The 14800-nt window shown below is 34.9% G+C and overlaps 2 protein-coding genes and 1 pseudogene across 2 annotated transcripts; all 3 read left to right on the top strand.

Annotated features, from left to right (window-relative positions):
• Nucleotides 1-64: 64 nt before the first annotated feature.
• Nucleotides 65-8165, top strand: LOC101259571 (ENTH/VHS/ANTH family protein). Its single transcript, NM_001347554.1, has 3 exons — nt 65-673; nt 2162-2383; nt 7554-8165. Exons 1-3 carry the CDS (start codon nt 173-175, stop codon nt 7980-7982), a joined length of 1152 nt encoding a protein of 383 aa, NP_001334483.1. The 5' UTR covers nt 65-172; the 3' UTR covers nt 7983-8165.
• A 519-nt stretch (nt 8166-8684) lies between these two features.
• Nucleotides 8685-10787, top strand: LOC101259282 (patellin-6-like). Its single transcript, XM_004246896.5, has 4 exons — nt 8685-9657; nt 9738-9862; nt 10131-10272; nt 10362-10787. The coding sequence occupies exons 1-4, from the start codon at nt 8833-8835 to the stop codon at nt 10623-10625; spliced, it is 1356 nt and encodes a 451-aa protein (XP_004246944.1). The 5' UTR covers nt 8685-8832; the 3' UTR covers nt 10626-10787.
• A 282-nt stretch (nt 10788-11069) lies between these two features.
• On the top strand, nt 11070-12991 carry LOC101261953 (11S globulin seed storage protein 2-like; annotated as a pseudogene).
• The last annotated feature ends 1809 nt before the right edge of the window (nt 12992-14800 follow it).

The following is a 14800-nucleotide window of genomic DNA, read 5'->3' on the forward strand; positions in this document are numbered from 1 at the left end:
AAAAATTATTTTTATTTTAGCAATTAGTAAATTTAACTAATTATTTTGAATTTCATAATGGAGAAACGTATTACTACAAAAGTCGTAAGAGAAGATTATGTCGGTAACTGAGAATCCCAAATTGTCAAAACTGAAACCCCAAATTGCTCCAATTTCCATCTGATCAACAATCATGAACATGGATAAGCTAAAAATGGCTTCTTCATCACTGGGCGAACGATTGAAGACAGGAGGAGCACAAATGAGCAGGATGGTAAGTGCAAAAATGAAAGAAATTCTGCAAGGTCCAACTCCAGAATCAAAAATGGTAGATGAAGCTACGCTAGAGACTATGGAGGAACCTAATTGGAGCTTGAACCTACGAATTTGTGGGATGATCAACAGCGAGGAGTTCAACGGTACGGAAATCGTAAAGGCGATTAAGAAGAAGTTAGTTTTGTCCAAGAGTCCAGTGACACAGAGGCTGACTTTGGATTTGCTGGAGACTTGTACATCTAATTGTGAGAAAGTGTTTTCAGAAGTGGCGTCTGAGAAGGTGTTGGATGATATGGTTAAAATGATTGATGACCCTAAAACTGACAGTGGGAATCGGATTAAGGCTATGGAGCTTATTACTGCTTGGGGAGAATCCGAGGACCTTAGCTACTTGCCTGTCTTTCGTCAAACTTACATGGTAAACCCTAGTCTATTTTGCAGGAAATGTTTGTATTGAATGTATATAAGATTTGGAGGGATAACGGATAACTAATCCGGTGTTTAATTTTAGGATGAGTTTATCCCTTGTAAGTTGGGATAAAATTGCGGAATAACTTATCACGGATTAGTTATTCCGGGATTGTAGCGTAATCTTTATCCAACATTGAGCGTGGGATATCAATCCGTATAACTAATCTCGGGATAGCTTGTTCTTTACCAAACGAGCACATGCATGTTCGAACTTTGATTTGTGTATCTTAAGGTTACTTTACCTATTTATACAAGTTTTATGTTTCTTTTGTGTACCTGCTGTAAGTATTTATGCCAGTGGAAAGGTCAAGTATTGTATGTGAATTTTGTATTCTCTCTCTTATTTTAGCATGCTTGCTATTATGTTTAAAATCCCTCGCAGAAGAACTTATCAACACTCAATCAATCAGCAGAGCATCTAAGTTAGAGTTAGCTATATGAATTCTTTGTAATCATTTCTCTCCGTTTGAGTCCAAATCATTTGAATACTAGTTTCCTCTAATTGATCTTTTTTTTGTCAAAGTAGGGATTTTTTTAACTGGAGGCACTGGCATGTGTCCAACATTGTTTATATCAGCCTTATATAGGGGTTTTATTTAGGCTGAGGACTCTGCAAATATTAATAGACTAGAAAATAGACATATTGAGGCAATATCTCAAGTTGGCTTTTTGCTCATGCAACTAAAGAATTCTCTTATTGTTTCATTTATTTTCCTAGATTAAATTTTTTTGAGGTGATAGAGAGAAGATGTGGGACAGGAGGTGTTGTTTAGGGATAGCAGCAAGTCATGTATTCTAGCGAAAAATAGGTTAATCTGGAGTATTCTCTCTCTCTCTCTCTCTTCCATTTATCTTTACTATTGTGGATGGGGTGGTGTTGAAAGTGTGGAGCGAAAGGGTGAAAAGTCTGCTTTCTTCTATTAGATGTAGATGTCAGGGACAAGACAACATGTTAGAAGTTAGTTAACAGTGGAGAATATATGGCTGTAACGTCTCTGCAAGGGCTAAGGAGCATCAATGTGATAATTGTTGATTGTGCTTGTTGGAGATGCTATCGAAGTGCTTGTACTACATTGTTTTGATTATTGCTTGATTGTTTTATATGGTAAATATTCAGTTTTCTGCCTTCTCGCAGATATGTCTGCATTTCGAGGCCTACTCTTTTCCGTTGTAGTGTTCACCTGATGAAAACAACTGTGTGGTGGTATGGATTGGACCTTTAGAGGAGGGGTGGGGCAGCACATGGTAGACCATTTAGGTGCATCTTATGCCAATGTTTACTAACTTCTAAAATCATACTAGATGAACATTGACGTGTGTTGGTAGACTAGCAGATGATCTTTGAGTTCATGAATCATGCCTTGATTTACATTTGCATATTGCATGCCTTATTATCCAGAGGATAAAGGTGCTTAACTTTCTTTCCTTTTGATAGAACTTGAAGAGGCAATATCCCCTGGAGTCTCATATGAACGAGCAGCTACTCTCACCACCTGAAAGCTACCCTATTCCTGATACGGGGATGCGGAATCATGAGCAAACTACTTATATTGGTGAATCCATTGAAGAGAAGAAGGAACTTCTTGTAGTGACACGGAACAGTCTTGAGATCCTTTCCAGCATAATGAATTCTGATGTTGAACCAAAGCCCATCAAGGTTACTTTCTTATTTGCTCCATTTTGTTGGTTATGCTTCACTAAGTTAAAAGATTTTTAGTTCACTGTGGTCCTCTGCCCTTGGTTTCTTCCACTTCTATTCTGGACCTATGTTTTGTTACCCCATTACTTGGACTAGTACTGTTCAACTTTTTAATTTTCTCTGATCTTTTACTATTCCAGGAGGAGTTAAGTCTCTTAGCTCATCCACGTGTCAAATGCCTGTCAAACCAAGTTGAAAATTAAAGAAACTCTTGTATATTAATTTAACATAAGGGCTACATTTACTTATCTAAACAAACATGTCAGCTATATCTTAACCTGCTGAACTACCATGTTCTTGAATTTGCTACATGATTTCAAAAACAATTGACGTTAAAACTCTAGAGCAAGTTAGCTTCCTATAAGCAAGGAGTTTGTTCAATTCTGGTTCAGTAAGGAACCAATGGTTATTTTTCTTGGTAAATTAACAAATTTTCATTAATAAACAATTAAAAAAATGTAGCAGATTTGTATATGTCTCTTATTGAATTTGTTGCATGAATTTCTGAAAGAATTGAAGTTAAAGCTCTAAAGCAAATTAATTTCCAATTAGAAACAACTTTTGTTCGTAGCTGATTCCACTAGGAAACAATGTCAGACTTCTCTTTCTGGGTGATAAGTTAAGAATAAAAAAATTGTATAAGATGTATATGGTCTACTTGGTAAAGTTTTAAACATGGACACCAACTGCTTTCTTAAAATTCTTTTTACCAACTTCTTTGTGAAGTTAACCCCACAACAAATATTTTCTCCTATTTCTTTCACCTCTATTTCTTACAATCTATCACCTTCAGCACATAAGGGTTGTTTTTATTTTGGGTCGATATCTTTTTCTTAAAATTATTTTGTTCAATATGTTAGGCCTCTCCTCCTGTAGTTTAAGAAAATAAGTAGACCTCCGCTCTAGCTTATGAATAAAACTAAAGGAATCTCCTACTAATGTCAGAGTAGAATGGCAATGATTTTACATCCTTTGATTAACATTTTATATCCACACTAAAATGTCATTTACTTGGAGTTTCTTTAATTGTGGTATTGCCATAGTCCTCTTGTGAGCACATGAAAGAATGTAATCCAAAATAGCCTTTGGTGTAGTAATTTCAACTTTTAGGATATTGTTGTCTATCTTCTATAAAAAAGGGTGCCCAAGAGCCTATGAGGGGCTACCTTTTCATGTGATACACCACCTCCAGCATCATCCAAGAAAAAAAAATGTTAACTTGATTCTCTTAAGGAACCAACGTTTAAGACATGAGTACCTACCTTTTTTTTTCCGTCTCTATTTCTTACAGTTTATTCACATTCAGCACAAAATCTAGTTTAAATAAAAATGGAGAAATCTTCTGCTAATGTCAGAGCAGAATGGAAATAATTTACGTCTTCTGATTGAAGTTTATATCCATATTAAAATGTCATTCTCGAGTTTCTTTAGTTGTAGTATTGCCATGGTTCTCTGGTTAGCACATGGAAGAAATATGCCAAAATAGCTTTTGATGTAGTCATTTCAGCTTTTAAGATTGTTGTTCATCTTCTATTAATAGGGTTCCCAAGATCCTATGAGGGGCTTTCTTTTCCTGTGATAACCACCGGCAGCATAATTTAAGGAATAAAAAAACCTCAAATTCTTGGGCCAAAAAGAAAATAAAAAGAAACAAAAACTAGAAAACCTCTTAGTTCACCCTCGAAGAAAACTCAGCTATGGAACTTCTGACTAGCCACAGAAGGACGCGATTAAAAAGGTTATCCATAGATATTCTGATGCTACACATACTCAATGCATATGGAATAGATCAGCAAGATTCTGATTCATGATATAACTGAACTAATTTTCGGTGCAATAAATTTTCTTCTGCTTCCTAGTTCCTAGTTCAATAACTTGCTTCACCCATCTCCAAATTGTTGAGAAGCTTTTCTTTCATGTTTTTCTTCCTTAACCCCTAGTAGAATGTTCCACATTGGTTGTTGAAGGAGTGATTCTACTTATATGATCATGGGCAATGCTTACTTTACAAGCTTACTTTTGTGGTTGAATTATTGACCTATAACATTGTAGCAAACCAAACCCAATATGGGCCTTACATTGTTCACATTCCAGATGTCTAGCCCTGGGCGAGCAGGAGAGCGGAAGAGGGGCTTAGAATGTCCACAATGGCTGAGGGAATGAGTTGTTGTTCCTATATGGTCTTGGGAAAACCTCACATCACAAATTAGCTTCTAGGGTTGAGTCAAGTCCTTAGTCTATCTTCTCACCAATTTCCAAGTACTTGAATCAACATTCTTTTACTTCCACCAAAAAGCATAAGCCAAGTAGATCCAATACCTCATTTTTGTTCAATCATAAGAATTATATAAAATGGACAAAAGAAGGAAAGAAAAGAAAAGAAAAAAGAAGATCCTAAAGGGGTTTCAGGATGAGATAAACAAGACAACAACACTTATAAAAAGAATAGATAAAGGCAACAGTGGGGCCATGATAGGTATTGAGGACTTGAGGAGGATTTGTGACAGAAATTAAGGTCTAAAGGATGGTGGTGACTAATGTGAGTTCACAAGGGAATAGAGTTTATGTGTGGGCGAGGGGATCAAATATCAACAGGGAAGAGGAAAGAAGTGTCTTTTAGAAGGTGTTAACGGGATTTAAGTTGAGCGTAGTAGCATATTGACGACATCAACCATAGAGCTTTTCATAGAGTTTACATATGAATTTCTAGTTTTTGATAGACTATAATGTTGTTTAGACTAAAATGGAGGACTTATTAGCTTCCCTAAAGTAGAGGCAAGGCTCAAATAAATGACATTATTTTTTAGTCATTCTTGTATGTCCTGCAGGGTGGTGGGGATGGGTAGGATGCAAGAAAAGGGGCGTGTACATATTTTTTAATTCAGGGATGGCAAGTGAATTGCTTTTTAAAGGTTCCAAAAACAGAATAAACCAAAATTCAGACATCTGACATCTGCACACACTTATTTTCCTTTTATAATTCTCATCTTCATGCCAGCCCTTTTATTTTCATCATGACGCTGTCTTGTCAGAACTTCTGTTCTTTGTGCAAATAATACTCCCAGTTGGCCGTCGTAGTACCTCCTCTTTACTTTTCAGAAATACACCAACCTTCTCTTTTGTTTAAGATGGCATCACCAAAACCTCCCTTCTAAGCCATATTGACTCTTAAATTTGAAGACTTCTCAGCAATTATTTTTTGATTAGAGTATTGTCATAATTATCACTCCACTCTCCGAGTGTCTTGAAAGAAGCACTTCCCTTAAGCACAATCTGGCTATAGTGGCATAATAGTCATTAATACTATTAAAAGGGGATGAAAATGTAACAATTCCTTGTAATGCTCCTTAATTGATCAACAGAACGATATCAGAGGAAGTATTTTTTTGTCGTACCTTAACAAAATTTGTTAGGTAACCTGAATTAATAAGAGATAAATCAAGTATTCTACTAAGTTTACTTTTAAAAGGAAGGTAAACATAGTATGATTAATGAAGTAGGTTGAACACCATGAGGTTTCAGGTTTGAATCCGAGCAGAGACAAAACAATAGGCGATTTTTTCCCATCTGTTCTAGCCTCGGTGGATAGAGCTGCCTGGTACATGTTGCTAGTGAGAGATGGTAGGTATCCTACGGAATAAGTGGAGGTGTGTGCAAGCTAGTTCAGAAACTACGGTTATCAAAAAAGAAAAAAAAGGAAGCACAGTATGATGTTCCCATTGCTAAAATTGAAATGACCAGTTTAAACAAATACAACTAGTTTAGGCTTGCAACATTGAGTTGGGAATGTTATTAAAACTTTGAAGCTAGCTGAAGATTCCTAGACTAAATTATAAAATGGAAAGGACGTTAGTGTAATTAGTAAAACTTGAATATGATCATATTTACATGTGAAATAATTGAAGTGCACTATTGTTGGGATTTAAGGATAAAAGCATACATGCCAGCGGAAGATAAAAAGGAAACTCATTGAATCCTGTCGTGGTCATCCATCAAAAGTTGCCCAGACACCAGCACTATAAATTAATAAGTGAAAAGCAAGAACAAATATCTGGTGATGAAATAAACTGACCTACAAATGGGATTAATGCTTAATTCTAATCACATTACTAGTGAGTTGTACTGTCCTCAAACGCACATGCAAGTATGCACAATCAATAAATAATAAGGGTGAATCAAGTGTCGTTCCTACGGGGACCTTTTATTAACTTTTTACTGAATTAAACCCATTCTAATATCTAAGTAAGAAAGGTTAGAAGGTCATTTGTTGACTATTAAAAAACTAAGAATTGCAAATAATCATGAACTAAATAAATGAACGCTTGAAGATTGATGACTGTGATGAATGAATGCTTCCATAGTTATGGTGTTCTCCTGACAATCCTGCTTATGTCTTTCAAATTATTTGGAGCTTTACTTTATCTGCATTATTAACCTACAACTTGAAGATTTCTACTTGCCTTTTCAAGTTATTCCAAGCCTTGTATTTCTATCGGGTGGAGATATAAATAGCGCATTAAGTCGTTGGTTGTTGCTTAGAGCTACGCAGTTATTTATGCATTAGTTATTCCACCTTCTATTCTGCATAAAATAATACATAGATTCTGTCAGAATTTATACATTGCGCTTCTCTTCCAGGCTTAGAGGTATTACACTCTCCACTATACTTATGCTATACTGTGAGTATAGCACAACTTGGTTTTTTCTCAAAATTTTCTTCTTTCCAGTCCAAGTTTTTCTTTTTTAATGCTCAATTCATTTCTCTAGCTTTCCAAACAACAAGTGGTATTATCATTCTAAAAAAAAGTTAATAGCATGGTTGGACATATTCACTACTAAGATCACCCAAACGACGATAAAAGTAAAGGTCAATTGACATCAAAATATTCTGTTGTTAAAACTTCCCGTTTGTGTGTGATTTAACATAGTTTATGTTCCATTGAAGAAATTCTGTTTTTGTGTGATCTAACATAGTTTATATTCCATTAAAGAAATTGATATTCCTCTAGACTCCTCCCCCTCCCCCTCTTTCTGTGTTTTTATCCATTTCCATTTTCTTGGGGGGACCTTCTGACCAGCAGGTTGACCTATGAAACATGAATGAACTGATGTATTTTTGTTGCTGAAGGATGATCTGGCTGTGAGCATGTTGGAGAACTGCAAGCAGTCTTTGGCAGTTATACAAAGAATTGTGGAATCAACTTCAGGTGATGAGGGGTTGATGTTTGAAGCTTTAAATCTTCACGATGAGCTTCGACAAGTCATTTCTAGGTATGAGGAGATGGAAGCAGCTCTAGATTCAGGAGAAGAACTGCCTAAAACACCTGAAAATGGAAGTGGCCTGCCCAACACAGCTCCAGAGTCGGGAGAAAGACTGCCTAAAACACGCGAAAATGAAAGTGGCCAGCCTAATCTTGCTGATACCAGCGAAGCCAATTTAGAGAAGCTGTCTTTAAATGCAAGTGAAAGTCATGCTGTAGCACCTACAAAAGGAGATAGCAATCAGTCACTCCACGAGGTTGTAAAGCCGGGTATTTCAGGAGAGGAGAAGGCTTGATTAGAATAGGCAAACAAGGTGGTTGTAGTGTTTCTTGTTCCTCCCTTCTAGTTTACAAGTTAATGTTGTTCTGCAGTTTGTTTTTAGTAACGAGTACATCTGTTTTGTGTATATGTATTACTAGACATAACTTGCAAACATCAGCTTGTAATAACTACTAGATCATGGGATTTCAAATTATAATTCCTGAAGTGGTACTTCATCCCGCAGTTACAAACGAATGGGTTCGAAATCAGGATTTTAATCTGTCCAAGCCCCTTCTTCATGATTTTTTTTTTATGAAATGTATACAGAATAATACCATATATTTTTTCATAAAAAGCACCAAATGATTGGTCAATGAAAAAAAAACATAAAAATGAATCAAAATAAGGCTAGAAAGAGGGATTATTGTTTTTAACAGAAACTTTTCGTATCGTTTAATTTGTATTGTATAGTTAAAAACAATATATGTGAACAAATTAAACGATATGAAAAAAAATATAATTTATTACTACTTTACGTGCTTGCACGTATATAGTGACTAGACTTGACAAAGACACATAAACAAAAGAAAATCCAAAATGTCCCCCTCCAACCCCCTCCCCCCCTTCCCCCCAAATAAAAAAGTAATATCCAAATGATGGTCAAACATTTTTAATATGTGAATGGTCCTCTTAGCTCCAACCAATAATATCAATGGTTTTAAGTATTAGTAGTTTATATGACACTTTTGAACAAAAAAAAACATAATCACATCCTCTGGTTTATTGATTCCATAAACCAGAGGGGAAAAACAAAAACACATTTTTGATATGGCCTAATCTCATTTTATATTTATATATTCTTAATATTAATTTAACTTTCTTGAATGATGCGGGAGGAAGTAGTTGTTCCTGTCGCGGAAGAAGAGGTTGCTGTTGATGATATCATGAGCAGCAGCGACACTGATACAGAATCATCAGATGAACATTTGGATCATGATGATAATGATGATCATCAACCTACTTTTGATCAGCCTGGTCAATTAGTATCTCCTCTCGACATTAAAGCTTCAAGAAAACACGCGTTGCTTAGATTAAGATGTAGGGTGGAAGATGCAATTCTTGGTGGATACATTTATGGTAAAAACAAAAACCAGTCTCTATCTGTTAAAACCATAACAGAGGATTTGACTGGAATTTCATTATGGGGTGTTCCATTATTACCAAGTGAAGATAACACGAGGACGGATATTGTTTTGTTGAATTTCTTGAGAGCTAAGGATTATGGTGTTTATGATGCGTATAAAATGATGAGGAAGACGTTGAGATGGAGAAGGGAATTTAGAGTAACGGAGATTCTTGATGAAAAACTATTTAGTCCTGACCTCGAGAAATTGTGGTATAACGATGATGGTAAAGATAGGGAAGGAAGGCTATTATGTTATAATGTGTTTAGGAATATCAAGAACAAAGAATTGGAAGAAGAGATTTGGGGAAGACATAATCATCATCACGAGTGTCTTAGATGGAGGATACATATTTTGGAGAAGGCAATTCAACAACTTGAATTTAAACAAGGAGGGGTTAATTCTGTTGTGATGATAACAGATTTGGGAAATTCACCGGGAAATGCTTGGAAAGAGGTTCGTTGGATTAACAGGAAGATGATGAGTTTGGTTCATGATCATTATCCTGGAATCATATACAAGAATGTACGCGAAATTTTCTCCCTTGTTTAGAAATTTTTCTTGAAATGTGATTTTGGATTGAAAATTTGATGGTAATATTGCAGATATTTATCAATGTTCCTGTTTGGTTTTCCACGGTTCATGCACTTAATCTGCGAATGATCACACAAAGAAGCAAGAATGCCTTCATATTTGTGAAGCCATCTAAAGTTACAGAGACCCTTCTCAAGTAATTACTCTCTCCGGTTCAATTTATTTTGTATTATTTTTCTCTTCAACAGTTCTCTAGTTCTATATGAAGCACATGTTTAACACTACAAGATTAAATGACAGGTTGACACATTTTACGTTCCTCGACTATATAATTCAGAAGTCCTTGTTTACATTTCTTTAAACTCTGTGTCAAGTCAAAACCAGACAAACAAATAGGAACAGAGGGATTAGTAAGATTTTCTTTTAAATTGCTCAAAGATTTGTGTTGGATTGATAATATATAGGTATATTAGCCCAGAGAACTTATTAGCTGAATATGGTGGACTCAAAAAGGACAAGGATGTTGAGTTTTCAACTGATGACAAAGTTCTAGAGATAAGCATCAAACCATGTTCATTTTGCCTCATTAAAATGCCTGTCAAAGAGGTAGTGTTTGCTACAATGCCTAGTTTTCATTTCCTTTTAAGTCCATTTATGGATCCGCGCGTTGCTAATACGTGTATTATTTCTTATAGGTTGAGGTGACAATAACTTGGGATTTGATAGTGGTGGGGAATGAAGTGAGTTACAGAGAAGAATTCATACCAGACGATGATTGTTCGTACAGAGTCATGCTTCAAGAAGATAAGAAAATGGTGGAGAGTGTAAGGAATTCTTTTCATATTAGAGAAGAGGGGAGAATAGTTATCACTATTGATAATCCTACTTACAAGAAGAAAACAGCCTTCTACAGATACAAAACTAAGCCTAGTGTACCACTGTATATGTGCCTAAAGTAATTAACATTTTTCTTCTCAGTTATCTTGTTTTAAGTTTCTATCCTACTCCCTTTTTTCTGGATTATTGTAAAAGAGAGCAAAAAATGAAAAAAAAAACTTAGGCCATAAAAGAAAGTTGTACATACATATATCTAAACTTAAATACTAATCCCTCTGTTTCAATTGTTTGTCTTACTTTTCCTTTTAGTCCGCTTATAAAATGTTTTCTACGATCTTAACTTTTATGTCAAGTCAAAATCAGAGATCACGGTTGATGCTTTAAAAATTTAGTACTAATAAGCAATTGAAATAGTAGATGTTAACGTCTTCTGTTATAAGTTTCCCTATAGCCCACAAAAAAACAAACACAAAAAGCTAATACAGGTGATTGGCATGGAGTGACTGTCTTTTTGAACAACCATGGCAAAGTGTTGAGATGAAGACAGCTTCACCATGCAATAGAAAACAGGATAATCGCCATGCGGCCTTCCTATTTGTTACCCTCTAACGCTATAAGAACAGAGGCCTCAGTCTCTCCAAATCTCATCTTTCTATTGAATAAACAATCAAAAAATACTAATTAGCGATGGCGGTCACTACTAGGCTCTTGTTAGCTGTACTGTTCTTTGCTTTTCTCTTGTCTGCAGCAAATGCAATAAGAGAGTATCAGGGTCAGCAAGGTCAGGGAGGCACTCGTCTTACTCAAGCTCAACAATGCCGCTTACAGAGGATTGCTGGATGCCAGCCCTCTGATCGAATTGAGTCAGAGGGCGGCTTCTCTGAGCTATGGGACGAGAACGAGGAGCAATTCCAGTGCGCTGGAGTTGCTCCTCTGAGGTTTGTTATCCGTCGTAATTCTCTTTCTCTGCCTAAATTTCATCCCATGCGTGGCTTGGTTTACATCCAGCGTGGACAGGGAATAGTTGGCATTACTTACCCTGGCTGTGCTGAGACTTTCCAGTCACAGACCTTCCAGGCCGGCCGAGAGCCAAGGGAAGAGAGGGGCCAGGGCCTCGGAGGCGACCAGCACCAGAAAGTCCACCGTATACGCCAAGGTGATGTTGTGGCAATTCCAGCTGGTGCTGCTCATTGGTGCTATAACGACGGTGAGGAAGAGCTCGTAGCGGTAGCCATTAACGACCTCAACCATCGATCCAACAGCTTGATCAGAACTCCAGGGTAAAATCTTTCACTCCCCAATGTCTACAATTTTTAATGAATTTTTTGTTCATGATACAACTTCATATATAATGAGTTTTAACCTATATACACAATTCACATAATTTGTTTATATATTGGTTGGCTATGTTTTGGAGTTTAGGTATTTTACTTGGCCGGTGGAGTACAAGAAAACGAAAGCCAAAGAGCTCAAACTGGTCTAAGAAAGCAAAGGAAGCAGAAGTTCCAGAACATTTTCCGTGCTTTTGACACAGAATTGTTAGCCGAGGCCATCAACATCCCCTCAGAGACTGTGAGGAAGATGCAAGAAGAACAGACGGAACGTGGAACAATTGTCAATGTGAGGGAAGGAATGAGCACTATTAAGCCCGATGAAGAAGAAGCAGAAGGGCGATCACAACGAGGACAACAATGGTGGGAGAAAGTAACTCGAAATGGCTTGGAAGAGAACATCTGCACAATGAAAATCCGCACCAACATAGAAACTCAAAGACGAGCTGATATCTTCTCAAGGCAAGCAGGCAAAGTTAACCATGTTGGTCGCCAAAAACTTCCCATCCTCGAATACATTGACATGAGTGCTTCTAAAGGAACCATATATCCGGTAATCAAATCAATTCTTCTTGGCGAAAATTTCTGCTATTAGTATGACTTATATTGATTAAAATTGTGCCTTGGTGGATGCAGAATGCATTGATGAGCCCTCATTGGACATTGACCGGTCACAGCGTGGTATACGTTGAAAGAGGAGAAGCACAAGTGCAGGTAGTAGATCAGACCGGGCAACAAGTGATGAACGATAAGGTGAACCAAGGAGAAATGTTTGTGGTTCCTCAGTACTTCCCCGCAACGATTAAAGCAGGGGAAAGTGGATTTGAATTTGTGGTGTTTAGGACAAGTAGTCAACCAATGAGCAATCAACTTGCAGGTTACACATCAGTGATTAGAGCAATGCCTGTTGAGGTCCTCACAAACGCTTAACCAGATATCGCCAAATGAAGCACAACGCTTGAAGATAAACAGGGGAGGAGAGAGCCTCCTTCTATCTCCTCAACGAAGGTCCTCTTAAAACGGCTTCAATGTCGATTAGTACTGTGTGTAACTTGTACCAAGCGTTTGTTAAAATCAATAAGATTGTTACTGAGTTCATAAGTGGTACCAACAAACACAAATTGAATGAGATTTTATCAATGATCTTCCTTTTCTCACTCGCTTTTCGACTCAAAATCAACCCACTTTTATCGAATCTCTAGTATGGTAATAAAGCAAATATTGAACAAGGATTTCAAGTTAATGATAGAAATCATGAGGGTATTCAATTGAATCTCACACAACAATAAGTCAGAGATAAAACTTGTGTTATTTTTTATCAATATTTGCCAACATTATTTTATTTTCATATGGAGTTTATATGAAAATTATTACATAATATTTCGAGTTATTGTTTATTCTTTCTCCCATATCCTATCAAATTCAAGAGTCTTCTTCATCATATACGTCGATAACATAAACTATTTGAACATACATCAATTTGAAAATGTCTCAGTTTTAAAAAATTAGCTTATTCATTATGAAATTGAAATCTAAATAAAAAATAATATTAAAAGAGAAGTAAAACATGAATTGTAAAAAAAACAAGATATCTAGCAAAATTATGGATGAATAATCATTAAAGCTACAAAAATCTCAATAAGAAGAATGAGTTACTCCATTAATAACCATTAATTTGTTGTACGTGTCCCTACAATCCACATTAATAAAAGAAGTAGAATAATATATTGTGATAATTTATGAGCTGATATAATATGAATAAGAAAAAATGATATTTTACATGGCAAAATATAATATACAAATAGAAGATTCCAAATAAATTCAAGAATTCATAAAACAGCAAACCAGTTGAAGTGATAATGATGAAAGTAGGACACAAAATATCACTATTAAAATCTTATTTAATATTATTATAGTTAAACCAAAAAATAACATAAATGGTACCTGAAAATTGCCGAAATAATCTCATCAGAAGGAGGTAATTGTGAACAAAAAATATTCCTCCATTAGTTAGAGAGTTATATAAAAGAGGCTTACAAGCCTCACCATTTAGTTTTTTTTTTAGTTTTTTTTATAGGAATTATAAAATGGACACCATAACTTTACCTCTACAGTTGATATTAAGATAATGTCATTAACTCATAACTGAGTATTATTAATAATTAAAATAGAAGATGAAAAGTTGAATTTGTATATTTAATGAAATAATCATGAGCTTATACATGGGGAGATGGAGGGCTGCTCTTTTTACTAATCAATTTAATATAATTTAATTTAATTATAGTAATTATAGATAGAAAATAAAACATTAATCAAATTATTTAGACATTTAAAATCTCAAAAAAGAGAATATATATATATATATATATATATATATATATATATATATATATATATTTAGAAAATAGGTATTATTAAGTTAATATTTTAATTAGGAATTAACTTAAGTGCAAAAGTCTATTAACATTTTAATTAAAATGAAACAATTTAATATTTAAATTAAATAGTTAAATGTTTTATAATATTTTAATTTATAGTAAAGGTAAAATCGTAATTCAACTTTTAACTTTTTTTTGTCTCCACTTAAAATAATACTAGTTTCCAAAACGTGCGTTGCACGTTTACTTCATAAGGATGAATAAAATGATAAATAATTTTTGTTTTAAAAGATAAAATAAAGTAGCAAAAACAAAAATGAAGGCACACTATCTTATGATTAACTTTCTTAAAATGTCTTTTTTGTCTCATAAAAATGTTGAAATTAAATTAATATTTATACATTTCAAGAAGATAAAATATTTGACATTAATTAGTAAAAGATGAAATTCTCCTTCTCATTAAGTAGAAGACATTTAAGTAATTCAAATTTATAAATAAAAAACTTATTAGAAGGAAATAACTAAGATTTAAAGTGCAATGATTGATATTTAAATTATGTAATTATACAAATAAAATATTAATATTTA

The sequence above is a fragment of the Solanum lycopersicum genome, chromosome 9 (genome assembly GCF_036512215.1).
Source record: "Solanum lycopersicum chromosome 9, SLM_r2.1".
Taxonomy (NCBI): domain Eukaryota; kingdom Viridiplantae; phylum Streptophyta; class Magnoliopsida; order Solanales; family Solanaceae; genus Solanum; species Solanum lycopersicum.

Coding starts and splice junctions, on each gene's coding strand:
- LOC101259571 (NM_001347554.1), top strand. CDS start 173: ATGAACATGGATAAGCTAAAAATGGCTTCTTCATCACTGGGCGAACGA. Junction 674..2,161: donor TCTTTCGTCAAACTTACATG/GTAAACCCTAGT, acceptor TCCTTTTGATAG/AACTTGAAGAGGCAATATCC. Junction 2,384..7,553: donor TTGAACCAAAGCCCATCAAG/GTTACTTTCTTA, acceptor TTGTTGCTGAAG/GATGATCTGGCTGTGAGCAT.
- LOC101259282 (XM_004246896.5), top strand. CDS start 8,833: ATGATGCGGGAGGAAGTAGTTGTTCCTGTCGCGGAAGAAGAGGTTGCT. Junction 9,863..10,130: donor GTTACAGAGACCCTTCTCAA/GTAATTACTCTC, acceptor GATAATATATAG/GTATATTAGCCCAGAGAACT. Junction 10,273..10,361: donor TTAAAATGCCTGTCAAAGAG/GTAGTGTTTGCT, acceptor TATTTCTTATAG/GTTGAGGTGACAATAACTTG.